Here is a 27800-nt window from a genome sequence, read left to right on the forward strand (position 1 = left end):
CTTCCAAGTAGCTGGAACTACAGGCACATGCTACCACACCTGGCTAATTTTTTTTTTTTATTGTAGAGACAAGGTCTTGCCAAATTGCCCAGGCTGGTCTCCAACCCCTGGACTCAGGCAATCCTCTCGCCTTGGCCTCCCAAAGTGCTGGAATTACAGGCTTGACCAATCACACCCAGTCAGAAAGATTTTAAATAAACAATCTAATCATGTGCCTCAAGGAACCAGAAAAACAAGAACAAACCAAACCAAAAATAATAAACAAAATAGAAACTAAACAAGCAAAATCAAAACAAAGTATCAACAAAGCAAAAAGCTAGTTTTTTGAAAAGACAAACAAAAGTCAAGAAACTGGTAGCTGGACTAACCAAGTAAAAAACAGAGACAGCGCAAATAAATAAAATCAGAAATTAAAAAATGAGACATTTTAATTGATGCCACATAAATACAGAAGATCCTCAGAAAGTACTGTGAACAAGATACGCTAGCAAACTGAAAAAAGTAGGGGAAATGAATAAGTTCCTAGACACATACAAACTACCAAAATTAAATCAGCAAGAAACAGAAAACCTGGAAAGACCAATAACAAGTCAAAAGACTGAATCAGTAATAGACTCCCAACAAAGAAAAATCTAGAATCAATAGGCTTCACTGAAAAATTCTGCCAAACTTTTAAAGAAGAACTGAGATAAATTCTTAAACTATTAAAAAAAAAGAAGAGGAGAGAGTTATTTCTAACTCATTCTACCAAACCAGCATTACACTGATATCAAACCCAAAAACACACACACATACACACACACGCATGCGCAGTCTCCCAGAGCGGCCACCGCAGCCTCGACCTGCTGGGCTCCAGCGATCTTTCCGCCTCAGTCTTCCACGTAGCTGGAACTACAGGCGCGCGCTACCACGCCCAGCTAATTTTTGATTTATTGTAGAGATGAGGTCTCGCTGCCCAGGCGGGTCTCAAACCCGTGGCAATCCACTCACCTCACCTCAGTCTCCCAAAGGCGCAGGATTACAGGCTGAGCCACCGAGCCCGGCTAAAACCACAATAAATATGCAATACCTACATAAATATGCAGTAACAGTTTAAAACAGTTTGAGATAAAAGTTACATAGCATAAAATTCACTGTTTTATCCATTTTAAAGTGTACAGTTCAGTGGTTTTTAGTATATTAACAGTATTGTTAACCATCACCATTATCTAATTCTGGAACACTTTCATCACCCCAAAAAGAAACCTTGTACCTATTAAGCAGCTCAACAATCACCTGTTTTTGTGCATTAATCTATTCTGAAAAGTTTATATAAATCGAATCATACTATGTGCAAAAAAAAAAAAAAAAAGCCTTACAAAACTACAGGCCAATATTCCTAATAAACATAGATGAGAAAATTCTGAATCCAACAACACATCAAAAAGATAATATGCCATGATGAGGTGGGATTTATCCCAGGGATGCAAGGATGGTTCAACATATGCAAATCAATATATGTGATAAAGCACATCAACAGAATGAGGGACAAAATCCATATGAACTTCTCAATAGATGCAGAAAAAGTATTTGATAAAGTTCAGCATTACTTCATGATAAAAACTCTCAACAAACTAGACATGGAAGGGACATACCTTAACATAATAAAAGTCATATATGACAAACTCACAGATAACATAGTACTGAAAAGAGAAGAACTGAAATCCTTTCCTTGAAAATCTGGAACAAGACAAGAATGCCCACTTTCACCACTCCTATTCAACACAGTACTGAAAGTACTAGACAGAGCAATCAAGCAAGAAAAAAAATAAAAAGTATTTAAACTGAAAAAGAAGAAGTCTTGCAGCTCTATTCACAATAGCAAACACATGGAACCAACCATGCTGCCCATCAAAGCTGAACTGAATAAAAAAAAAATGTGGTACATATACACAATGGAATATTACACAGCCATAAAGAAGGACAAACGTATGTACTTCACAGCAACTTAGATAGATTTAGAGTCAATCATACTCAGTGATCTATCACAGAAACAAAGAACAGAGTACCATATGTTCTCATTCATAAGTGGGCCTTCAACAATTATAATACTCTAAGAAAGGGATTGGCCGTAGTGGGAAACTGTCAGGGGAGGGGGGTGGGATTGGCAGTTGAGAGAAACTGCTAGGGAAGGGAGGGGCATACCTTATCAACAAGGGTACCTGCATAATCAACGTTTGTATACCTAACCCTGAATTGTACCCCACATCTTTACAAATACACACACACACACACACACACACACACACACACACACACACACAGAGAGAAACAGGAAGTCAAATTATCCTTCTTTGCAGATTCTATTTCTAGAAACACCTGAAGACTCCACCAAAAAAACACTTAGATCTGATAAATTCAGTAAAGTTGCAGGATATAAAACCAACATAACAAAAATCAGCAGTGGCTGGGCTTGGTGGCTCAGCCTGTAATCCCAGCAAGTGGATTGCCTGAGCCCACAGGTTCAAGACCAGCTGGGCAACTTGGTGAGCCCTTGTCTCTACAATAAATAAAAAATTAGCTGGGTACGGTAGCACTCAACTGTGGTTCTGGCTACTTGGAAGGCTGAAGCAGGATTGCTGGAGCCCAGCAGGTCAACGTGGGGGTGGCTGTGAGCATGCCACCGCACTCCAGCCTGGGCGACGAAGTGAGACTCCAACTCAAAAATCAAAAACAAAAAAACCCAGTGTGTTTTTTCTTTTTTCTTTTTTTTCTGACAGAGTTTATTATTATTATTATTATTGTAATAAAAATGTGGAGTACAATTCAGGGTTTGGCATCCTGTTGATGATGTGTGCCCCTCTCTCCCCTGGCAGTTTCCCTCAACTGCCAATCTCACCCCCCTCCCCTGACAGTTTCCCACTACTGCCAATCCCTTTCTTAGAGTATTACAATTGTTCAAGGTCCGCTTATGAGTGAGAACATACGGTCCTCTGTTCTTTGTTTCTGTGAGAGATCACTGAGTATGATCGACTCTAAATCCATCCAAGTTGCTGCAAAGTCCAAATGTTTGTCCTTCCTTATGGCTGCAAACACAGCAGTGTTTCTAGATGCCAATAATGAATGATCTGGGAAAGAAATCAAGAAGGCAATCCCATTTAAAATAACTACAAAAAAATACCCCGGAGTAAATGAAATCAAGGGGCTAAAAGACCTCCACAAGGAAAATTACACAACCGTGGGGGACAAAACTGAAGAAGACATAAACAAGTGGAAAGATATCCCACGCTTATGGGTTGGAAGAGTCATGTTGTCAGAATGACCACACTGCCCAAGAAGTCTACAGATTCAACACAAGCCCTCTCACAATACCAGCTTTGTTTTTCACAGAGATGGAAAAAACAATCCCAAAATTCATACAGAATCAAAAGGAGCCCAAATAGCCAAAGCAATCCTGAGCAAAAAGAACAAAGCTGGGAGCCTAACATTACCTGATTTCAAAACACATTACAAGGCTATCATACACAAAACATCATTTTAGTATAAAAGCAGATGCATAGACCAATGGAACAGAATAGAGAACCCAAGAATAAATCCTCCCACTTACAGCCAACTGATGTTCAACAAAGGCACCAAGAACATACATTAGGGAAAGAATACCCTCTTCAATAAACAGTGCTGGGAAAACGGGATGTCCACACACAGAAGAACGTAACCGGACCTCTGTTTCTCACCATACATAAAAATCAACTCAAGATGGATTAAAGATGTAAACATTAAGGCTCCAAACTATAAAATTACTAGAAAAAAACATTAGGGAAACACTTCAGGACATTGGTATAAGCCAAGATTTTATGGCTAAGACCTCAAAACCACAGGCAACAATAACAAAAACAGACAAATGGGACTATGTTAAACTAAAAAGCATCTGCACAGCAAAGGAAACACTCAACGGAATGCAGCGACAACCTGTTGAATGGGAGAAAATATTTGCAAACTATTCATCCACTAAAGGATTCATATCCAGAATATACAAAAAACTAAAGCAACTCAACAGCAAAAACAAAACAAAATAATCCCAATTTAAAGTGGACAAAGGACACGAATAGACACTTCTCAAAAGAAGACATGCAAATGTCCAACAAGTATATTTTTTTAAATGCTCAACATCACTAACCATCAGGGAAATGCAAATCAGAACCACAATGAGATATCACTTTGTCCCATTAAATTGCTTGTGTTGCTTTTGTCTAAAATTGTTAGAGCACAAATGTACATGGGATGTCTTGCTATCCAATTAAAAAAGAGGGGAAGTTTCGACGGAAAGCCTGTGTCTAGAGTGTGGTTCAGGGGACCCTTTGCACTGATTACCTTGGCGATGGGGAGGGGGCTGGTTCACCCAAGCAGGTTGGGATAACCCAGGGATGCCGGTCCTGGCAAGCCAGCTGATACCCCAGGGCCAGGCTCAGCCAGCTCCAGGCAGACGCTACTCAAGGATGGGCTGTACGGGAAGGGTGCACACCCCCTCTCAGGAGCCAGGTTCCTGTCCCCCAGCATTTCTCTGAACCCACTGGGCAGAGGGGTGAATGACCCCCCTCTGGGCACACTGTCTATACCAACTTCCTCTTTATGGATCATATGTCAACATAATGTAGACTTTTGGTGCATTGAGGCAGAGGGAGAAACTGACTCCAGGTTGCACCCCTTCCAGAACCCAGCTTCACCTCCACGTCTTCCTCCGCTGACCCACGGTTCTGGGTCACACTCACTCTCACGGTTTTCTCCTGATGTGTTTCCCAGGACTCCCTGCCTGGGATTCAGGCTCCCCAGGATGCCTGAAAATAGTCCTGCCCCTGACTGTGGCCCCTCCTCTCTTTTCCTGCTTGGTACCTGCAGTTTATATTCCTGCACATTCACTCCCTGTACGGCACATGCCCGGCCCTCATGCTGGCTCACGGCTGTCCCCAGCTGGGACATGGGACAGTCACTGCAGTGTGTGGGGGCAGGGTCCCGGCCCAGCCCAGTGGCCCCTCCTTAGCAGGATGGGCACAGGGGACTCACCGTTGGGACAGAAGAACGTGCTGTAGGTATATGCCCGGGGGACTCCTTCAGGCTGAAACAGAGAAACAGGGGAACTGGGTGCTGGGCCGGTGGGGGGGCTGTGGGCTAAGGGGCATGGCTGCCCCCCCCCACAGCAGCAGCTCCAAGTCCAGACCATGTCACTGTGCGCCCAGGGCTTGCACAGCACCCAAGGGTGCACAGAGCATATCTGGGCCACTCACTGTCCAGGCCCAGCTGAGAAACTGAGGCCACATCCCCATGCTGGCCAAATGAAACTCACCAACTGCCTCAAGACTTGTCATGTGTCCCGCCCTGTACCCTGCCCTCCTGGCCGCCCTTGTCCCTCTGTGCAGGGAACTCGATTCCCATGGGGAATGCTCTCTTAGAAGCCCCACCAGAGTGGTCAGCTCAAGCTGGCCCGTCCTTGGATCAGACCTTCAAGGGATCACATGGCGTGGCTGCAGCCTGGTGGCCTGGGGTCCCCTTCTCCCTGGGAGGGTCATTCTCAGGTGTCAACTTGACTGGGCTATGGGGTGCCCAGGTGGCTGGTTAAATACTGTGAGGTTTTTCCTGTAGAGATGAGCACCTGCATCATGAACTACAGTGTATAAGTGGGTGTATTAGGCTTCTCCAGAGAAACAGATCAGTGTTTCCTTCCTTTTTATTTACTTATTTATTTATTTGCAGAGACAGGGTCTCACTCTGTCACTTAAGCTCATAGCTCACTGCAGCCTTGACCTCCTGGACTCAAGCAATCCTCCCACCTCAGTCTCCCACTAGCTGGGACTACGGGCACCACCATGCTCAGCTAATTTTTTTTTTTTTTTTTTTAGCAGAGATGGGGTCTCACTGTTTCAAGGCTGTTCTCGACTTGCTGGGCTCAAACAATCCTCCTGCCTCAACTTCCCGAGTAGCTGAGATAACAGGCGTGAGCTACCACACTCAGCTCTCTGTTCTTTTGGCTGAACCATGTTCCACTGCATTGGACAGCTGCACTCCACTAAACCACATCCACTCACCCAGTCGTCACCTGAGAGACATTCCCTGAAACAGAAAGCGTGTTTCTGGCCTGTGTCCGGAGTCCCCAACTGACGGTTACAATCACCCAATTGGCACAGTGCAAGGGTCTTCAGCATGCAGGCTGGGCTCTGTGAGAGACTTTCCAAGCACACCCACATCTAAGCATCCAGCGGCTCCGTGTGAATCCAGGCTCTCACTGCAGAGCACCCCCTGGCCAGCCAGGCCTCCCATGCTCTGGGGACACCCGCCGGGCTCGCTCAGTGGATCTGGATTATGCCTCCATCTTGTTTCTTCAAATGTCATGAGATACGCAGCAGTGATCCAAGGCTCAGTCTTGCAGTGGGCATGGAGAGGACACAGTGCCCTGTGGGCCAGCAGCGGAGCCAGGCGGGGCATCTGTCCTCTCTCTGCCTGGACAATCACACACCCCTGCACAGCACCTGTGACAGGGGACAGCCATCACCTGCTTCCTTACCGGCCTGTGCACCTCCTGGGAAAGGCTCTTTTGTCACGTTCGGCCCAGGGGGTAGCACTCGATGTTCGGTGAATGGTCACCGCACAACTGGACCATGTGTCCTTGGGGCTCTCTTGTGGGAAGAGGTGAGAGATGTGTTCTGCGGTGCCATCGAGCCACACATACTGACATCTCTTATGCCACAAACTGCTTTTCTTTTTTTTTCTTTTTGAGTTGGTGTCTCTGTTGCCCAGACTGGAGTGCAGTGGCCGCTCCCGGCCACCGCAGCCTCAACCTGCTGGGCTCCGGCGATCCTTCTGCCTTAGCCTTCCAACTAGCTGGAACTACAGGTGCCCGCTACTTCGCCCGGCTAATTTTTCTCACCAAGTTGCCCAGGCGGGTCTCGAACCCGTGGGCTCAGGCAATTCACTCACCTCGGCCTCCCAAAGCGCGGGATTTCAGGCTGAGCCACCGAGCCCAGCTACAATCTGCTTTTCTAATGGAAGCTCCTTTTTTTTTTTTTTTAAAGCAGGGTCTCAGACTCTAGTCTGATCCACTCTAGTCTGATCTAGTATGATCACAGCACATAGCAGCCTCCACTTCCTGAGTTGAGGAGCTCCTTCTGCCTCAGCCCAAGTCCCAAGTAGCTGGGACTACAGGCGCCACCTCACCGGGCTCACTTTTTGACTTTTTGTAGAGACAGGATCTCGTGATGCAGCCCAGGTCGGTCTCAAACTCCTGAACTCGAGCAATCCTCCTGCCTCGGCCCCCAAAGTGCTGGGATGACAGGCATGCGTCCCCGCGCCCGGCCTTTTTCCTCCTTTTTCTTTTCGATCAATATTTTAAGTGTTCTGAGGCCCAGGTATTTCCTTCTGTCCCCCGGTGCTGCCTGCAGGACACTGGACGAGCAGACGTTTCAGACTCAGGAGACTGCTCAGTAGTGTAGAGGGGAAAGGCCTGGGGAGTGAGGCCCCGGGGATCCCTTTCTGTGTGTTTGGAAGTCTCCTCCGGGAGGGAGGTGGCCACCCAGGTCACCGGGGGGTTAGCTGCCTTCGAGGGCTGACTGAAGGGTGGCCAGGGGTCTTTGCATTCCCCTGGGGCCCATCCCACTCTGCTGGCTGGCAGAGACCTCCCGCCTCACCCGACACACTCTTGTCCCGAGGAATCCACGAGTCACGTCAGCCACCAGGTGGCGGCGGCCTATTCCCCCAGGGGCTCTGCACTGGGCATGTGTGACTCCAGCACTGACAGGGCCTCTGTGCTCAGGACCAGCAGGGTCACAGCGGAAAGAGAGTAGCTAGTTGTCCTGGGCCTCTGGGGTGCGTGAGACGCTTGGGGGTGGCCGTCAGGAGCTTCCTGGGGGTCCCCACGTGCTGGGCGTGCAGTGCCAAATGGAGCCTCCAGGGGGCTCTGATGTGTCTGGGCTGAACAGACAAGGCAGGGCTCCTTGTGACGCCATGCTCAGCATTGCAGATGTGTGCACATCCTCCGGGCCTCCCTGCCCACAGGGCAGGAGGGAGTGCCCACCTCATAGAGAAGGGGGAAGCCGGGATGCTTGCAAGCCCCCGGGAAAGTGGTGGATCCCGGTGCTCGGCACACCCTGCTGCAGGCTCTGTGTCCTTCCCACTAGGGCGTTCTGAGAACCATGCCCCAAACAACTCCAGTCCCCACAACAAGCAGAGGCCCGGAGACGAGGGGTCAGGGGACACTTCCTGCAGCCCCTCGGGTCCTAGGCTGCTTCTCCAAAGCCAGCTCAGCACTTCGGGAGGGGCCAGACCACCACGATTCCCTGAGAAGCAGCTCCCCAATCTCCAGCCGTCCCAACCTCAAGTGGGACCGTGTGTGCTGCCCAGATCACACACTCCAGCTGGCCCAGCCTCAAGGCTGAAGGAATCTGGCCCTGGCACAAAGAGAGAGAATGCAGCCCTACCTCAACCATCACACTGCGCCTGACGTGATCTGTCCCCATGGGGACCCTCCGGTCACCATGCTGCTCCTCTGTGTGTCTGCTGGACCTCCCGTCCCGGCAGCAGCTGGTATCTCCGTAAGCGAGGGCTTTGGCTGCAGGGGTTTAGTGGCGTGGTCTCAGAACAAGTACCCACCAGAATGGGGACAGTCGCATCCCTACCTTTGTCTCAGGCATGCATGTGTGCATGTAGGTATGCACACATACACACATATGTGCATGCATGTATATGCATGTGTGCACATTTGCACATTTGTGTGTGTGCCTATGTGAGCAAGTGTTTATGTGTTTGTGTATATGGGTCTGTGTGTGCATGTGCACATATGAGTGCATGTGTTTGTGTGTACAAATCTGTGTGCATATGTCCTTGTGTTTGTGTGTATGGGTCTCTGCATATGCATGTGTGCATGTGTATGTATGTGTGCATGTGTCTGTGTGCATGTGTGTGCATATGCATGCGTGTAGGGGTCTGTGTGTATGTATGTGTGTGCATGTGCATGTGTTTGTGTGCATGGGTCTGTGTGTCCACATGCATGTGTACTGTGTGCATGCATACATGTGTTTAGATGTATGGGTATGTGTATTTGTAGGTATGGGTCTGTATGTGCACATGCATGTGTATGCATCTATGTGTGCATATGCATGTTAATGTGTATGTGTGCTTGTATGCATGGGTCTGATTGTACATGTGCATGTACACATGTGTGTGCATATATTTGTGTATGTCTCTGTGTGCATGTGTTTGTATGTATGGATCTGTGTGCATGTGTGTATGTTTGTGTGTACATGTGTACATGTGCGTGTGTCTCTGTATATGTGTGCACATGCATGTGAGTATGTGTGTGCATGTATGCATATGTTTATGTGTATACATCTTTCTGTGCATTTGCATGTGTGCATGTCTTTCTATGTATAGGTATGTGTTTCTGGGTATGGGTCTGCACATGCATATGCATGTGTCTGTGTGTGTATGTGTGCATATGCATGTTTGTGGGTGCATATGTTTGTGTGTACGGGTCTGTACATGTGCACATGCAAATGTATGTGTACCCATGTATGTATGGTCTGTGTGTGCATATGTACATATGTGTGTGTGCATCTGTGTGCACTGTGTGTGCGCACGGGTCTGTGTGTGCACACACATGCATGCATGTGTGTGTGCTACAACAGCTTGGTACCTTAAGTGCCCAGCTTCCCCCACAGGTGAAACCCCAGGGCCCGCTTCCTCCCCCCTCCTGGGCCTGCTCCCTCTGTTCTGCCTGCTCCAGCCACTATCATGTCACTCAGGAAGGTCCTGACCCCACCTGCTGTCCCATCCACCCTCACCCTAACGGGGCCAGCGTCTGGACCCCCTGTGGCCTGCAGAGGGAGCACCCGAGCAGCACAGAACTCACCGGTGATGTTGCTGAGCCCCAGGTCACTGAAGGACAGGACGACCCAGGTGGGCTCTGCCTCCCCGGGGGCCACACACGTCTTCTTGGTCAAGTGGCGCCTGCCAGGATGCCCGACAAACTGGACGCCCTTGGGAGCTGAGAGCCTTAAGTCCACCTGCAGAGAATGGTGTGTGCCCTTGGGCCCAGAGCCCGGGCTGCCCGCCCTGCCACCCACTGCACATGCCAGCTTCCAGCCTCTCCTGGAGCTCTGCCCCCCACACACCCCTTCCGCTTCTGATCAAAACAAACTCCCCATGCCATCTGGCTACCCAGCCCCAGCCTCGTGCCCGTCACCTTTCTCGGCGCCCCTCCCTCCCCAGCCCTCCACACTCCACAGGTGCAGACCCCCTCAGGACTGACGCTGCTGTCCCCAGGCTGCCCCTCCTGCACAGCCACCCTGGGACTCCAGGCGGAAGCCACTTCTCCCACCACAGGCCCCGCAGCGTGCCTCCCCTGAGCCTCCCCAGCCAGTAAGCTCCACAGTGTCACAGGACAGCTGTGTGCGTGCACGTGTGTGCATATGTGTGCTGTGAGTGCTGGCATACATCTCTCTGTGTGTATATGCAAGCATAGGGTGCCTACACGTGTGCGTGCATGTGTGTACACCTAAGTCTGTGCATTGGGTGAATGCATGTGTGTGCCTGCATATCTATGCATGCACGTGCAAGCTAGTGTTTGTGTGTGCATGTGTGCTCTCAGTGTACAAGTATAGCACGTGTATACATAAATGTGTGCATGTGTACCCTGTGAAGGCATGTGTGCATGGATGCTTGTGCATTGTGTGTGATGCTAGTCTCTGTGTGCATGTGTGTGTATCCTGCACTGTGTGCATAAGTATATGAGCACACATACATGTGTGAGTATATGGATATCCCTGCTCCATGCCCATTTGTCCACTCAGCATACATAAAGAACTTAGCAGGTGCAGGTGCCCTGCTGGAAACTAAAACATCTGAGCAAGACACAAGCACCCCCTAGGCCTCTGAGGTCTGGCCCTGCCAAATCACACACATGGCAAGTGCAGCCTTGAGGGAAGGACATGGGCAGTGTCTAAGACAGCAAGCATCACTGAGTCCTGAATCCTGCCTGGGCAAGCCCAGCCAGCCTGAGTGCCGACAGCTGCCACAGGGAGTACACCAGGAATCCCTGTAGCCCTCTCAAGACAGCATTCTAGAAAGTTCTTCCAGGGAGGAAAGAAGAACTCAACAGACAAGCTCCATGAGCCAAATTCTCTGGGTCCTGGGCAGAACAGCCAGCTGTCCCCATGGAAAGAGTCTGTACCTTGGGGTCAGACACGCAGGCTGGGGTGCTCTTGAAACAGGCACTCATCCATCCCTGAGTGCACCCACTGCCCAGAAGGGCATCCTTCTTCCTGCCAGACAAGCCAGCCACCAGCGTGTGCTCGGAGCTGACACGGGGATCTGCCCGCAAGTTTCAGGAGAGTCTCTGGTGGCCACCCTACAGGCCAGGGACTGAGCTTGTGCCTGTTCTTTTTTTCTTTGAGATAATGTCTCACTCTGTTGCCTGGGCTGGAGTATAGTGGCACGATCATAGCTCACCCCGGCCTCAACCTCCTGAGCTCAACCAATTCTCCTGTCTCAGCCTCCTGCGTAGCTGGGACTACAGGTACCACCATACCTGGCTTTTTTTTTTTTTTTAAATCAGGGTTTCAGTCTGTTGCCCTGGCTGGAATGCAGTGGCATGATCATGGCTCACCGCAGCCTACACCTCCTGGGCTCCGGTGGTCCTTCTGCCTCAGCCGCCTGAGTAGCTTGGACTTCAGGCACCACCACTCCCAGCTAATTTTTAAAATTTTTTTTGTAGATATGAAGCCTCACTATGTTGTCCAGGCTGGCCTCGAACTCCCAGGCTTGAGCAGTCCTCCCACCTCGGCCTCCCCAAAGTGCTGGGGTTGCAGGTGTGATCCCTGTGCCCGTCTGTCCCCCGCATATTCTTTCTTTCTGAAGCTGAGAGCCTACTCCTCTCAGTCAGAATCTACGTCAAAAGAATGGCAAAGACGGATGGGTCGGGAAGGCAAGGCGGGAGCTGGGGCCACTACCTGCCCCTCTGAGTCTAACGTCCTGTCTTCATGCTTCTCTGAAGCCCCCACATGGCCACTGCCTCGGTTCCTTCCTGCCCCCCAGCTCTTGCCCAGAGGCCTGCAAGAGCCGCCAGCCTCTTTCTGCCCCTTCCCTGCCTCCCACCTCCCCCGCCAGACCCCAGAGTTCGGCTGGGCTGTATCACATGTAGCACCTGGGACAAGCCAAGTGGCCTCCCGCTTCTGTCACGGTTGCGTGCTGTTCCCTTCTCACGGACGCCCTTCCAGCCCCTGTGCCTGACTTGAGCAGCGCCCGCAGACTCTTAAGTTCAGGGAGCTGCCCTGTTCTGTGCTCCTCTGGCTCCCGCAGACACGGCCTCTAACACAGCTCCCCACTCATTCCCTGGGGCCCTCAGATGGGTGAGGACGTCTCTGCGCTTCCCATCGGCCAGCGATCCCCTCGCAGCCCCTCCTTCCTCAGCCCACAAGGGAGCCTGGTTGATGGTTAGGGCAAGACGGTCAGCCCAGCAGGTCATAAGGGCTTGGGCCCCAGAAACTGAGTTAGTGATCCTGAGCGCCAAACACCTGGCCCCAAAATGGCTCTGGTAGACCCTGCACCATTCTGGGCAGTGCAGTCTCCTGTGGTTTCTGTTCTTTTCAGCTGAAATTTTCTCTTCCATTTCTTGTCCAGGGGACAAGAAGCCCTAGGAGACCACATATACCATGAGTCTCTTCTACAGAGCAAAACAGACACAGTCGTCAAACATGCACACCAGTGCCAGACGCGTCCTGCAGAAAGGAGACGGCGAGGCCAGATTTCCTTTCCGGCATCGAGACTGGACATGGGTCGGTGGTGTGTCCCCAGATGGACATCAGCACTAGGCAGAAGAGTGGAGCTTGCAAAGGAAACACACAGTCAAGTGTGTCTGTTGAGTTCTTCTTTCCCCCCGGAAGAACTTTCTAGAATGCTCTCTTGAGAGGGCTGCAGGGACTCCTGGTGTGCTCCCTGTGGCAGCTGTTGGCCCTCAGGCTGGCTGGGCCTTGCCCAGGCAGGATTCAGGACTCAGTGATGCTTGCTGTCTTAGACACTGCCCATGTCCTTCCCTCCAGGCCTTCGTGCAAGCTGGAAGTCACCCTCAGACGCAGCAATCTCCCACTCCGGGCCAGGCCCCCGGGGCCCCTCACAGCCTCTCTCCCTCCTGCCCCAGGGCCAGGTTGAGTGCCCACGCTCAGTTGGCAGATGAGGAAACTGAGGCAAACGGTGTCAGTGCACGAAAACACCAAGCTAAGCAAATCTCAAGGGGTCTCCTGGGGGCCTAAAACCACAGCACTGGCTTCACCCCGCTGCCACTCAGGACTCCCACCCACCCTGGCAGCCTTGGGTGCCCTTTGGGTTGCAGATTCCAGCCACTCCCTGTGTCCTCATTCTTTCAGAAAAAGCCAGAAATCTGATTTGGGGGGCAGAATCTCTGGGCTTCCAACAGCACCTCTGTAAGCAGAAACGGGGATTCTGAGTGCTCACTCTGCTGACCGCCAGGATTTCCTGGCGCTGTGCCAGCGGTCTATGACTTAAGGTCTGAAAGCCTGGCCCACCACCTGTTTCTGAGGGGCCCTCAAGCTGAGAATGACTTTCATCCACTTTAAACAGTTGTTGGGGGAAAAAATTAAATGAAGAATATCATCTGGTGATACAGGAACATTTAAGAAGTCAGATTTGGCCGGGCGCCGTGGCTCACACTTGTCATCTCAGCACTTTGCGGGGGCAGAGGCAAGAGGATTGTCTGAGCCCAGGGGTCCGAGAACAGCCTGGGCAACTTGGTGAGACCTCATCTCTACAGTAAATAAAAAACTCAGCCAGGTGCGGTGGTACGTGCCTGTGGTTCCAGCTACTTGGAAGGCTGAGACTGAAGAATTGCCTGGGCCCAAGCAAGCTGAGGCTGGGATAGCTGGCCACTGCACTCCAGCCTGGGCAACAGTGAGGGGAAAAAAAGAAGCCAGATTTCAGTGTCAAGAGGCCCAGTCATATTGGAACACATCCTCGGCCATTCAGGCACAAATCCTACAACGACTGAGCCGAGAAGCTGCGGCAGGGGTTGCATGGCCCCGTCAAAAACAGAGTTACTTTGGGCCCTTTTCAAGAAAAGCCTCACACCCTCACAGGTGGTACTAGTCCCCCAGGGCCCTGCTAGGCAGGAGTCCCAACACATCAGCCCCTCCCCTTCACATGCTTCCCAAGTCTGCAACCCTGCCCAGCTAGGGAGTCAGAGGCCGACCACGTCCCACCCTGTCTCCCTGGCAGCCCCTCGACTCCCCACCAGGCTGACCCCACCAGCCCTGCTCCCCATCACAGACGCTCTGCCCCCGGCCACCCAGCCAGCCCCACCCAATTCGCCTCCCCAACTGCACCAGTGTGGGCCCAGCCCCGTGAACAGGGACGGCTGCGTATTCGGGTCGTCGGTACCTCCGTGCAGACATCCATGTAGTTGTGGATGCTGAGTGGGACCTTGACCTGCTCTCCACGGACCACGAGAGGCGGGAGCATGAAGTCCACGAAGAGGGGCTTGAAGGTCTTCAGCAGGGCGGGCTTAGCCACGCCCAGGCCCCGGGAGGTGGACAGGGCCACGGCTTCACCCACCCAGCTGGTGACGGAGTCTGGGACCTGCACACGGAGCGTCTCCTCCCCGGATGGGTCACTGCGGAGAGACGGACAGCTGTGGGCTTTCTCCAGGGCTGGTGGGAACGGAAGTCACACAGCTCAGGGAGGCGCCCAAAGCTTAAAAGCAAGAGAAAGAAGCAGAGAACACCAACCACTCTCAGGGCGACAATGAACACAAGAGCCGGCCAGAACACAGGCTCCGGGAGGCAAGACCCGGCAGTGCACACGCGGCCCAGTATAGGAAGGAAGTCACTAAATTGACCAGTTACTTAGGGTGTCCCCTAAGACAGCTGAGCAAGTTCAGCAAGATGGCTACAATACAGGGCTGGGTTCACTGGCTCACAATTGTAAACCCAACACTTTGGAAGGCTGCAGTGGGAGGACTGCTGGAGGCCAGCAGTTTGAAACCAGATTGGGCAACAAAGCAAGACTCCATCTATAAAAAAAAAAAAAAAAAAGAATTTTTTTTTTAAAGGCAGGTGTGGTGGCACATGCCTGTAGTCCTAGCTACTCCAGCATCTGAGGTGGGATCACCTGAGCCCAGGAGGTAGAGGCTGCAGTGAATTGTGATTGTGTTCCTGCACTCCAGCCTGGGGACAGAGCAAGCCCCTATCTCTAAAAAAATAAATAAAATAGTCTGGGCATGGTGGCTCAAGCCTGTAATCCCAGTACTTTGGGAGACCAAGGTGAGGGAATTGCCTGAGCCCACAGGTTTGAGAATAGCCTGGACAACTTGGCAAGACCTCATCTCTACAGTTAAAAAAAAATTAGCCGGGCATGGTAGCGCGCACCTGTATTTCCAGCTACTTGGAAGGCTGAGGCAGAAGGATCGCCTGAGCCCACTGAGTCAACGCTTCTTTGTGTGATTTGGCTTTTGCAATGCACCCCAGCCTGGGCGATGGAGGGAGACTCCAACTCAAAAATAAATAGATAAATTAATTAATTAAATAAAATGCAGAGAATTCTTGTTACTTATGGTAGTTATAGTCCATGAAGTTGCCTCGAACTCTGAATTGGCAAACACTGGGCTGTCCTCATAGGGGAAACACGGGCTTAGGGTCCTGTGGGCCTCTGGTCACATTTTTGTCCACGGAGTAGTATCTAGACTAGTTTTGTGTGTTGTTTAAAGACAGCCATTTTTTTCTTTTTTTCTCTCTTTTTGAAATTTTTTTTTTGAAATTTTTTTTTAATCTTAAAATTTTGTATTGAGATAAAACACACATATATAATTTACCATGCTTCCTATTTTTAAATGTACAGGTCAGCGGTAATAAATACACATATATATGATCTTCCCTTCATCTCCCCTCCTTCCTCCCTTCCCGACTTCTGGTGACCACCGACCTTGGCCTCCATGAGCTCCCCTTTTTAGCTGCCACATAGGAGTGAGCACATACAACATTTGTCTTTCTGTGCCTGGCTATTTCGCTTCACGTAGTGACCTCCAGTTCCATCCATGTTGCCGCAAATAACGGGATTTCATTCTTTTTTATGATTGAATAGTCTTCCATGGTGAAAAGAACCCACATTTTCTTTCTCCATTCACCTGCTGATGGATACTGAGGCTGATCCCATATCTTGGCTACTGTGACTAGTGCTGCAGTGAACACGGGAGTGTACATATCTCTTTGACATACTGACAGCCTCTCTTCTGGACAAATACCCGGCAGTAGGATTGCCAGACCAACTGGAAGTTCTATCTTCAGTTTCTGAGCTGCCTCCATGCTACCCGCCACAGTGGCTATTCCCACTTACATCCCCGCCCACAGAACACATTGTACTTAGCACCTACAGTGGATTCATTCCCACTGAGTTCACTGGCCAACAGTGTGAGGGCGCACACCTGAATGAAGTTATCCAACATGTCTATTTTCTCCCTGAGACACGACACAGCCCTCTTGAACTTGAACACGAGACAGCGCTCCAGCACTTTGTGGGTGGGGGGCATTGCAAAAGCCAAATCACACAAAGAAGCATCCACATGTGGAAAACAAGATAGTACATGGGCCTCAAAAAGGACAGGAAGGGAGAGGGCTGTCTTTTCTCAGTCTCAGCAAGGATCACATACTCTGGTGATTGCTCCTGTTGAAATCGGATCCCCCGGTTGGTAGGGGGCCCTGGTGGGAGGCATCTGGGTCACGGGGGTGGACCCCCAGGAGTGGCTTGGTGCCACCCTCAGGTAGTGAGGGGACTCCTCTCCGTTAGCTCCTGCAAGAGCTGGTTGTTCCAAAGAGCCCGGCCCCTCCTCTCTCTCCCGCCTCCTCCCTCACCACGTGATCGTCCCCTTCCACCGTAATTGGGAGCTTCTCAAGGCCCTTGCCAGAAGTGGACGCTGGCACCGTTCTTCTCATACAGCCTGCAGAACCGTGAGCCGAGCAAGCCTCTTTTCTTTACAAATTATCCAGCCTCAGGTGTTCCTTTATGGCAATACAAGATGGGCTAAGATAGTAATTACAATTTTTCACCACACTGTGCATGTCTGTGAATAACTGCAAAAGCACAGTAAGTAGTGGCTTTGGGTTGCAAATACATTTTAGCAAGTAGGCAAACTTGCAAATATGGACTCTGCAGGAGCTGCTGACGAGGCGGATGTCTGTCTGCCTCCTTGAGGGTCACATGTCGCCGCCCTGTGACAGCTCAAGCTCAGTCTCTTCCCATTTGGCAGAACTTTGACAAGATTTGTGACCAAGTGGTCTGGGTATACCAGAGGCTGCCCACTTGCCCCTTGTAGTACACCCATACTCCCTGACTTGACATCCAAGTCCTGCAGGCAAGCCCAACTCCTGGTTAAAAACTCATCTGTGGGCTGGGTACAGTGGCTCATGCCTGTGATCCCAGCACTTTGGAAGACCAAGGTGGGAAGATTACTTGAGACCAGGACTTTGAGACCAGTCTGGGCAACATAGTGAGATCCCATCCCTACTTAAAAAAAAAACCATCTGTGGTTTTACAAGCCTGATCACAGTACCTTGGACAGAGATTCTCTCCAGGTGCCTTATCGGAAGGGAAGAGGGAGAAGCCTTGAAGATGCACTTTTCCCCAATCTGACTTAATAGACTGAGACTTTGCCATTGCTAGCTTTCCTCTCTCCCTTTCTGAATACACCATAATAGCAAGGAGATGGAATCAGTAATCAGAAACTACCACCAACAACACAAAAACCACTGGACCTGGTGGCTTCCCTGCTGAATTCTACAAAACACTTAAAACTAACACCAATGCTTCTCAAATTTTTACAAAACCTTGGAGAGGCGAGAACACGTCCTAATTTATTCTATGAGGCCAGCATTACCCTGATAGTAAAGGCAGACAAAAACACAAGGAGTACAAAAACTATCAATCAATATCCCTTATGAACATTGATGCAAAATCCTCAACAAAACTCTAGGAAACTGAATTCCACAGCATATTAAAAAGAGTACACACTATGACCAAGTGGGATCTATTCCTGGAATGCAAGGATGGCTCAGCATATAAAATCAATCAGTGGTATGCACCATAGCAGCAGAATAAAGGACACAAACTACATGACTATTTTAATAGATGCAGAAAAAGCTTTTGAAAAATTCAATATCTCTCGTGATTAAAAAACACTTAACAAACTAGGAATAGAAGAAAATTACTGTGACATGATAAAAACCATATAAAAAGCCCACAGCAAACATTGTACTAAATAGTGAAGGACTCAATGCTTTCCAGTAAGATAAAAGCAAGACAAGAATGCCCAATCTTGCCATTTCTATTCAACATAGTACTGGAAGTTCTTGCCAGAGCAATTAGACAAGAAAAAGAAATAAAAGCCATCCAAATTAAAAAGGAAGAAGTAAAATTATCTCTGTTCACAGAAGATACCATCATACACAAACAACTCCTGCTGTCAACTTTACCCAAAGTGATCTACAGATTCAACACAACCCCTGTGTTGTTTGCAGAAACACAAAAACCCACCTTGAGATAAAATATGGCCTTTCAAGGGACTCTGGTAGCCAACAAAAAGAAACCAGAAGAGTAAAACCAGAGAACTCATACTTCAAAAATTTACCACAAATGACAGTAATCAAAACAGTGTGATACCAGGCATAAAAACAGACATATAGATAAGCAGAATAAAATACAGGGCCCAGGAATAAGTCCTCACAAATATGATCAACTAATTTTCAACAAAGGTGTCCAGATCATTCAGGAAAGGATGGTGTTTTCAACAGCTAGTGCTGGAAAAACTAGATCTCTGCATTCAACAGGGTGAAACTGGATCCTTACCTAACACCATATACAAAATGAGCTCAAAATGAATATATGACCTAAGTAAAAACAAAAACTATGAAACTCTTGAAGAAAACATAGGACAGAAACTTCATCACATTGGATTTGGCAATGATTTCTTGGCTATAAAGCTAAAGGCATAGACAACAAAAATGAAACAAATAGGACTTTGCAAACATTTTAAAAATTTTGTGCTTCAAAAAAAAACCAACACTTATCAACAGAGTTAAAAGACAACCTAGAAAATATTTGCAAATCAGCTCTATTCACAATAGCAAAAACATGGAACCAACCATGTTGCCCATCAAAGCTGGACTAGATAAAAAAAAGTGCAGCCATAAAGGACAAACATATGGACTTTGCAGCAACTTAGATGGATTTAGAGTCGATCATACTTGGTGAGCTATCACAGAAACAAAGAACACAGTACCATATGTTCTCACTCATAAGCGGACCTTGTATAATTATCAAAATACTATAAGAAAGGGATTGGCAATAGTGGGAAACTGTTAGGGGAGGGGGGGTAGGATAGGCATTTGAGGGAAACTGCTAGGGGAAGGAAGGACATACCTCATTAACAAGGGTACCTGCATAATCAATGTTTGCATACCTAACCCTGAATTGTACCCCACATCTTTATAATAAAAAAAGAAAATATTTGCAAATCATATATCTGATAAGGGGTTAATATCCAGACTTTATAGACAACTGCTAAAATTCAACAATAAAAAACAACACCTCAGCCGGGCTCGGTGGCTCGGCCTGTAATCCCACGCTTTGGGAGGCTGAGGTGAGTGGATTGCCTGAGCCCACGGGTTCGAGACCCACTGGGCAACTTGGCGAGACCTCATCTCTACAATAAATAAAAATGAGCCAGGCGTGGTAGCGTGCGCCTGTAGTTCCAGCTACTTGGAAGGCTGAGCAGAAGGATCGCTGGAGCCCAGCAGGTTGAGGCTGCGGTGGCTGAGAGCAGCCACTGCACTCCAGTCTGGGCGACTGAGTGAGACTCCAACTCAAAAAACAAAAAACAACAACAACAAAAAAAAACAACACCTCAATTAAAAATGGGCAAAAAGCTGGCCTCAGTGGCTCAGCCTGTAATCCCAGCACTTTGGGAGACCGAGGTGAATGGATTGTTTGAGCCCATGGGTTCAAGACCAGCTTGGGCAACTTGGCAAAACCTCATCTCTACAATAAATTTTTAAAATTTAGTCAGGCGTGGTAGCACATGCCTGTAGTTTCAGCTACTTGGAAGGCTGAGGTGGAAGGATTGCTGGAGCCCAGTAGGTCGATGCTGGAGTGGCCATGAGTGTGCCACTGCACTTTAGCCTGGGCAACAGAGTGAGAGTCTGCCTCAAAAAAAAAAAAAAAAAAAAAAAAAGGGCAAAGGACTTGAATAGACATTTCTCCAAAAAAGATACACAAATGGCCAATAAGCACATGAAAAAAATGCTCAACATTACCAATCATAAGGAAATGCAAATCAAAACTGCCACAAGATAACACCACAAACCCATTACAATAGCTAATATTAAAAAAAAAAAGTGAGCCGGGCTCAGTGGCTCAGCCTGTCATCCCGCGCCTTTGGGAGGCTGAGGTGAGTGGATTGCCTGAGCCCGCGGGTTCGAGACCCGCCTGGGCAGCGAGACCTCATCTCTACAATAAATCAAAAAATTAGCCGGGCGTGGTAGCGTGCGCCTGTAACTCCGGCTACTTGGAAGGCTGAGGTGGAAGGATCGCCGGAGCCCAGCAGGTCGAGGCTTGGCCACCGCACTTCAGTCTGGGCGACAGAGTGAGACTCCAACTCAAAAAAAAAAAGTGTTTGTGAGGATGTGGCAAAATTGGAGCTCTTATGTGCTGTTGGTGGGAATGTAAAATGCTGTAGCTGCTGTGGAGAACTCTGGAAGCTCCTCAAAGAATTGAAACTAGAATGATTATATAACCCACCAACTCTGCTCTAAGGCATACACCCAAAATAACTTATAGAGTATATTATTATACCTGTGTTCTTAGCAGCATTATTCACAACAGGAAAAAAATGTGAAAGCAACCCAGGTGCCCATAATAGAAAATGAATGGATAAACAAAATGAGGCAAATACAATGAGATATTATTCAACTTTAAAAGGAAAGGAATGACCCTCGAGAACATTTTGCTCCGTGAAACAAGTCAGTCACAGAAGGTCAAACACTGCCTGGATGCACTTGTAAGAGGACCCTAGCAGCCAGGCATGGTGGCCCATGCCTGTCACCCCAGCACTTTGGGAGGCGGGGCTGAGAGGATTGCCTGAATCCAGGAATTCGAGACCAGCCCGGGCAACTTGGCGAGATGTCTCTACAACAAATCAAAAATTAGCCAGGTGGGTAGCACGCAGCTCTACTTCCAGCTACTTGGAAGGCTGAGGCAGAAGGATCACCGGACTAGAAAGAACATGTCATGAGTGTCAGAACCCTGGTTGCCCATTCAAGGCGACACTCGTGGCTTCAAAATCACCACCCAGCACCCAGAGAGCAGGTTCATTTGATTGCCTTACAGAACAGAACACGATCAGCTGCATCTGCTCTGACCACGAGTTAAAGCCTCCTGTCATGAGGACTCAGGTATCCACAAAAGCTGCCTGAGGAACCGCCAGTGGTGTGCTCAGGTTAGCCAAGCACTTGCCAAAGCGCCTGTACCTGAAAGGACACAACTCAGCTGGCCTATGTCGACCAAGGGTCAGAATTTTCATGCCAAATTGCTTTGCCAAGGCAGGCCACAGCCATCTTAGTTAGCTTGTTTATTTTAGAGTCGGGGTCTGGCTCTGTCATCCAGGCTGGAGTGCAAGTTCACTGAAGCCTTGACCTCCTGGCCTCAAGTGATCCTCTTGCCTTCAGGTTCCAGCCACCATGCCTGGTCAAGTTTTCTTTTCCTTTTTTGTAGAGTCGGGGTCTTTTTATGAGGCTCAAGTGATCCTCCCACCTTGGTCTTCCGTCCACTGCCACCTTTAACTAGTGCTATTGGTGCACTGAGCACTGAAAGAAAAAAGCTAATTGCACCCAGCAGAAATGCAGTCTTGCTTCAAGGAGAACTAGAGAGACAAACGTGCAGAGAGGACTTGTGCTCAGCAAAGCATCCTGTTTTTTCTTTTTTTTTTTTGTTTTTGTTTTTGTTTTTTTTTTTTTGAGTTGGAGTCTCACTCTGTCGCCCAGACTGGAGTGCAGTGGCCGCTCCCGACCACCACAACCTCGCCTGCTGGGCTCCGGCGATCCTTCCGCCTCAGACTTCCAAGTAGCTGGAATTACAGGCATGCGCTACCACGCTCTGCTGATTTTTTGCTTTATTGTAGAGATGAGGTCTCGCTGCCCAGACAGGTCTCGAACCCGCGGGCTCCGGCAATCCACTCACCTCAGCCTCCCAAAGGCGCGGGATTACAGGCTGAGCCACCGAGCCCGGCTCATCCTGTTTTTTCAATCCAGAGCCTTTGTCCCCTGAGGAGCAGTGGGCGGTGGGGGTCAAGGTCAAGGTTCCCGGAAATGTAACCCTTTTAATGAGGTTGTTATGCAAACAGAGCAGACAGTCACCCTGAGAGGGAGCTGTGAGGGCCAGAGCCCTCACAGGAGCCCTCACATGTCGCAGTTCACAGGCAGATGTCCAAGGCCGCAGCAGGACAAGGCTGGCTTGGAGTTTCATGTGTTGGAAAGAGATGCCCAGTGTCTTACCCAGATGGGTATCAGCACTGCCCACCAGGGGCTCTATGGACTTATACAAGTGCCTCTGAGTCAACCCCTGAGACATCACAGAAAAAGAATCTCACTATACCTGATATTTAGACAACGCCAAATCCAGGTTTCAGGGAAGAAAGTCCTTATTCTCCTCTCTGCTCTATGAAAATAAAAGAGACATGATTTGAGTTTCATGGACACAAAAAAGCTTTTCCGTGGCAGGATGGCATTCCACCTGATTAGATATCATGTGCCAATTCTTCTACCTGGCAGGGTTAACTTTCTACTTGATTAGGGCATAACTTAACCCGGAAAGGTTCATTCTTAGCCCGGAAAGGTTAACAGTTTGCTTGATAAGGACTTAACTTGTTCATTCTCTTACCTGGCAGGGTTAATATTCTACTTGATTAAGACATAATTTATAAATTCTTTATCAAGTCTACTTGATGAAACATAATTTTTTAATTCTCTTATCTGGCACAGTTGACATTCTTCTTGATTAGGACATAACTTGTTAATTCTCTTACCTGGCAGAGTTAACAGACTACTTGATTAAGACATAACTTATTAACACTCCTACTTGGCAGCATTAACATTCTACTTGAATAGGACATAACTTGTTAATTCTTTACCTGGCAGGGTTAACATTCTACTTGATTAGAACATAACTTATAACATTTTTTTTTTTTTGAGTTGGAGTCTCACTCTGTTGCCCAGGCTGGAGTGCAGTAGCACGCTCATGGCCACCACAGCCTCGAACTGCTGGGCTCCGGCGATCCTTCCGCCTCAGCCTTCCAAGTAGCTGGAACTACAGGCATGTGCTACCATGCCTGGCTAATTTTTGTTTGTTTGTTGTAGAGATGAGGTCTCACCAAGTTGCCCAGGCTGGTCTTGAACCCCTAAACTTAGGCCATCCTCTCACCTCAGCCTCCCAAAGTGCTAGGATTACAGGATTGAGCCACCACGCCTGGCTTAAGTTCTTTATCTGGAAAGGTTACAGTCTACTTGATGAAACATAATTTTCTAATTCTCTTACCTGGCATGGTTAGTATTCTTCTGGATCGGGACATAACTTGTTAATTCTCTTACCTGGCAGAGTTAACTGTCTACTTGATGAAGATATGACTTGTTAACGCTCCCACTTGGCCACATTAAGAGTCTGCTTGATTAGGACATAGCCTGCTAATTCTTTCACTTGTGAGGGCTAATAATCTATTTAATTAGGAATAGCTTAAGTGAGGCATTGAAGGCTTGGCAGAGGCCCCCATGCGGCAGCAGCTGCGCCTCAGCTCCTGCATGCAGAGGGCAGGAAGGGAGGCAGGGACCACCCCATGTCCTCACTCAGCTGCTAATTCCTTCCCTGGGTCTGCTGCCTTTGTTGCCACCATCACACTGGGGCTCCGCCTCCCCTCACCCACTTCCTTAGGGCACCTTCATCCAGTCTTATTTGAGCTAGAAGCCTCGCAGCCCACCTTCCTGAGACTACCCTTTCCTCAAGACAAACTCCAAAGTGGGGGGAAACACCACTAAGACCCTCTCCAATTTTGACAAAATGAAAAGTGCTCACATCCTTTCAACCTGCAAGCCCTCTCCTAGAAACGCACCCCGGAAATACCCAGAGACACATGTGCAAAGACGGACACAGAGTGGCTCGTGGTAGCCTCATGAAAATTAGCAAACTGCCAGGTTCTCCATCAGAAGGGGACCGGCTCACCAAAGGATCGTAGATCCATCGGTGGACTGTTATATATGAAAAAGAGCGAGGTAAGTATGCATGCACAGATAGCATGCAAGATGTATGGCTAACTTAAGGAAGTGCATGGAATGGTGTTCTGGTGTTTGTCTGTTCGTGGTTTTTTAATCCTTATATGCACAGAAGGATAAGCAAAAAATTATTCAGCTTGATTCTTCTGAAGAAGGAACACAGGGCCTGGAGGTGGGAGAGAGACTGAAATTTCATTATATATCATTCCATACTGTTTGAAAAAATTGTTAACCACGTTCATATAGTTTTTAAAAATACCTTGTCCTCAGAATAAGGATGTGTTTTCCAGTTGTGAAAAGGCCTTGCTTTTGAAAGTGTGTCTGTCTTATGCCTTTCTGCATTGGGATTTACAACTGCTGTTGTGATTTTGGGTTTCAGAAAGCTGTTCCTGCACCCCCTCTGTGCCAGGCTCTTGGGGTCCTGTATGTGAGTGGGTCGGGCCCTGGGGTGGCTTCTGGAGGCCCAGGGCCAGTATCCCCCTTCCCTCCCCACCCCCCACATCCTGGAGATGCTTCCCCATGTGTCCAAACAATAGTCAAAAGCCTGGTCTGCCAATGCCCCGACTTGAAGTTTGGAAACTAAGACTTCTGCAGGCCTGCCACACTCCTGCTAAATGTGTGGCCCCAGCAGGAAGAACCTGGGAGACTGAGGTGCCCAGGAACATGAGGGAGTGTTCAGGAAGGTTCCCAATCTGTGCAGCAAGGGCTTGAAAGACAGACAGCACTTCCGTAGGCAAGCCTATCAAGGCAGGCCACCAGGTCGGGAGGTCCCCTGGGCCACCTCCGGCTCAGAGCAAGGGATGAGAGCAGCCTGAGGCCCACCCTCGAGGACTCTGTAGGTCCAGGTGTTGATGCTGTGGACCACACTGAGCACATGCCCAGTTTCCTTGGCTCTCCCCCTCGGGGAGAGAGCAGCCAAGGCCGACCTCCCCCTGCTCTGGCCTACACACTCCTAAGTCCTCCAGAGAGAGTATGGAGGCAGCATCCTCAGAACACCCTTCCCATGCTGGCTGGCCAAGATCTGGGACTGAGTAGCAAGTGAGAGGGGCAGGTGGAGAGAGAGGCAGGCAGCACAAAGGGAAGGCAGGGCAGAAGGGAACTGAGAAAGAGGGAGACAAAAGCACACGTCACTGCCTGTGAATCAAAGGTTTGCGGGACACCAGGGACAAAGCCACGAACCCAAAGGTAGATCTGAACTCCTCTCTCTGTTACTAATATCGTAAGCAGACCCCAAAATGAACAACATCATCAAGGACTTAAACACCACCACCAACCGGCTTGACCCAAAGCATGCATAGAGAGCCCTTCACCCCACAATAGGGGATTAGACATTCTTTTCAAGTAACACAAAGCAGTTACAAAAATTGGCATGAAGCAGGTCTCCAAAATAAAAACCAGAGACTGGAAAGCATACAGGCCATGTTCATTTGTTTAACATGAATTGACAAAACTCATACAAATAATCATGAAAAAAAAAGCCACCTGAAAATGTAAAACACAAAACACTTCTGGATAAGTCATATCTCAAAGAGAGACTCATTTCACACGTTAGAGCCTATTTGGAACCAAGCAATGCTGGAAATACTTCATAGCACAATGTCAGTGCAGACAAAGCAGTACTCGGAGGAAAATTTATAATCCTCTAAAGACTTAAGCGTTTTTATCTAAAATAAAAGACACTGAAAGGTAATTACATGGTGTCTAATTCAAGAAGGCAGAGAGTTGGAAGAAAGGAAAGAAAGTAGAAGAAGGAAGAGGAGGGAAGGATGAAATCTTGGAGAAAGGACAAAAGGAAGAACTTTCTCAGCAGAGTCCCTGAGAGTGGGACAATCAAGTCCCGGCTTCTCACCCTGCCTGATCCCTCTGTCTTTAGACAGGTCGGCTCCCCTGATGCGCCTGTTCTCTTCTGCATCCCCATCCAATGCCAAGAACTTAGGGGGATGCAAACTGCTCAGTGTTCCAGCCCAGTAGGCCAAAGCCCCCCCCCCCAGGGGATGCTGGACAAGTTCTGGAACAATTTTTGGTTGCCACAGCTGGGGAGGGTGCTACTGGCATCTGGTGGGTGGTGGCCAGGGATGCTGCTCAACCCCGTACAGAGCACAGGATGCCTCACCCCAGAGACAGATCCATCCCTGTGATGGAGTGAATGTTTGTGTCTCCCTCAAAATTCGTATATTGACATCTATTCATGTGATAGCATCAGGAGTGGCTTTTGACAGGTGATGGGGTCGTGAAAGCGGAGCCTCACAATCAGGATGAGTGCCCTTACAAAAAGGATCCCAGGGAGCTCTCACTCCTCCTCCCATGGGAGGACATGGTAAGAATATGCCATCTAGAAAGCAGGAAGCAGGTCCTCATCAGACACCAAAGCTGCCTGCTGGTGCCTTGACCTGGGACTTCCCGGCCACCAGGGCTGTGGCCAATACACATGTGCCATTCCTCAGCCACCTGCTCTATGACATTCTGTTACAGCAGCCAGAAAGGACTAAGACAGGACCCAATGTCACCAGTGCCAAGGTTAGAAAATCTTGCTCGAGGGCCTGGCCTTTACCTGGGGCGGTGCTTGGAAGAGACGGCAGCCACCAGGCTCCCCGTCTGGGGCTGGAAGGCGGGGGCGCCCTCGTCCGTGTACAGGCCCCCATCCTGCCTGTGGTTCAGGCTCACTCGGTCGGTCATCACCACCAGTCCCGTTTCCTAGGCAACAGAAGACACCCCAAGAGCAGAGGGAAGGTGGATGCTGACGTCCAGAGACACATGGGAGGCAATGAGCCTATGGTCGCCAGCCCAGCGCCACTGTCTGGCGGCCTCGGGGAGTTGTTCCTCCAGTCTGGGCTTGGGGGCAGGGGCTGAGGAGCTCAGGGGCCCGGGGCCATCCAGCATGAAGAAGAGGGAAGGGCAGCACATTCGAGCTGAGGAGTAGCATCAGTTGGCCCAAATATAAAAAGTCACACTGGGGTGACACCACTGATAGCAATGTCCAGAGTAGGCAAATCCAGAGACAGGAAGCAGATTCGGGCTGGAGGAGGGCATGGGGAGTGACTGCTGATGGGATGGGACTGCTTTTGGTGTGATAAAAATGTTCAAGAACTAAACAGAGGTGGTGGTTGCATGACACTGTGAACATGCTAAATGCCTCTGGATTGCACTTTAACATGGTGAACTGCAGCTCACGCCTGTAATCCCAACACCTTGGAAGGCTGGGATGATGGCTTGAGGCCAGGAGTTTGAGACCAGCCTGGCCAATAGAGTGAGACTCCATCTCTACAAAAAGTTTAAAAATAGCCGGGCATGGTGGTATGTGCCTGTTGTCCTGGCTACTCAGAGGCTGAGGTGGAAGGATCACCTAAGCCCAGGAGTTCGAGGTTGCAGTGAGCTACAATTGTACCACTGCACTCCAGGTTGGAGACAGAGTGAGACCTTGTCTCCAAAAAAAAAAAATTTTTAAGGTGAATTTGTTGTTAGGTG

The 27800-nt window shown here is 49.2% G+C and overlaps 1 protein-coding gene across 1 annotated transcript in view; it reads right to left on the minus strand.

Annotated features, from left to right (window-relative positions):
- The window catches only part of CPAMD8 (C3 and PZP like, alpha-2-macroglobulin domain containing 8), a gene marked incomplete at its 3' end in the record, with an annotated part of 49901 nt that extends 22602 nt beyond the window's left edge, over nucleotides 1-27299 (minus strand). Inside the window, exons 1-6 of the mRNA XM_008053546.1 lie at nucleotides 26887-27299; nucleotides 22669-22731; nucleotides 14413-14644; nucleotides 9875-10028; nucleotides 8445-8575; nucleotides 5041-5092 (exon numbers count right to left, since the gene is read on the minus strand). Of these exons, the coding sequence (XP_008051737.1) occupies nucleotides 5041-5092; nucleotides 8445-8575; nucleotides 9875-10028; nucleotides 14413-14644; nucleotides 22669-22731; nucleotides 26887-27011 (757 nt within the window). The remainder of the gene's footprint in view (nucleotides 1-5040; nucleotides 5093-8444; nucleotides 8576-9874; nucleotides 10029-14412; nucleotides 14645-22668; nucleotides 22732-26886) is intronic.
- Between the last annotated feature and the right edge of the window lie 501 nt (nucleotides 27300-27800).

This window comes from Carlito syrichta, unplaced genomic scaffold (genome assembly GCF_000164805.1).
Source record: "Carlito syrichta isolate Samal-C Ts95f unplaced genomic scaffold, Tarsius_syrichta-2.0.1 Scaffold288274, whole genome shotgun sequence".
NCBI lineage: Eukaryota > Metazoa > Chordata > Mammalia > Primates > Tarsiidae > Carlito > Carlito syrichta.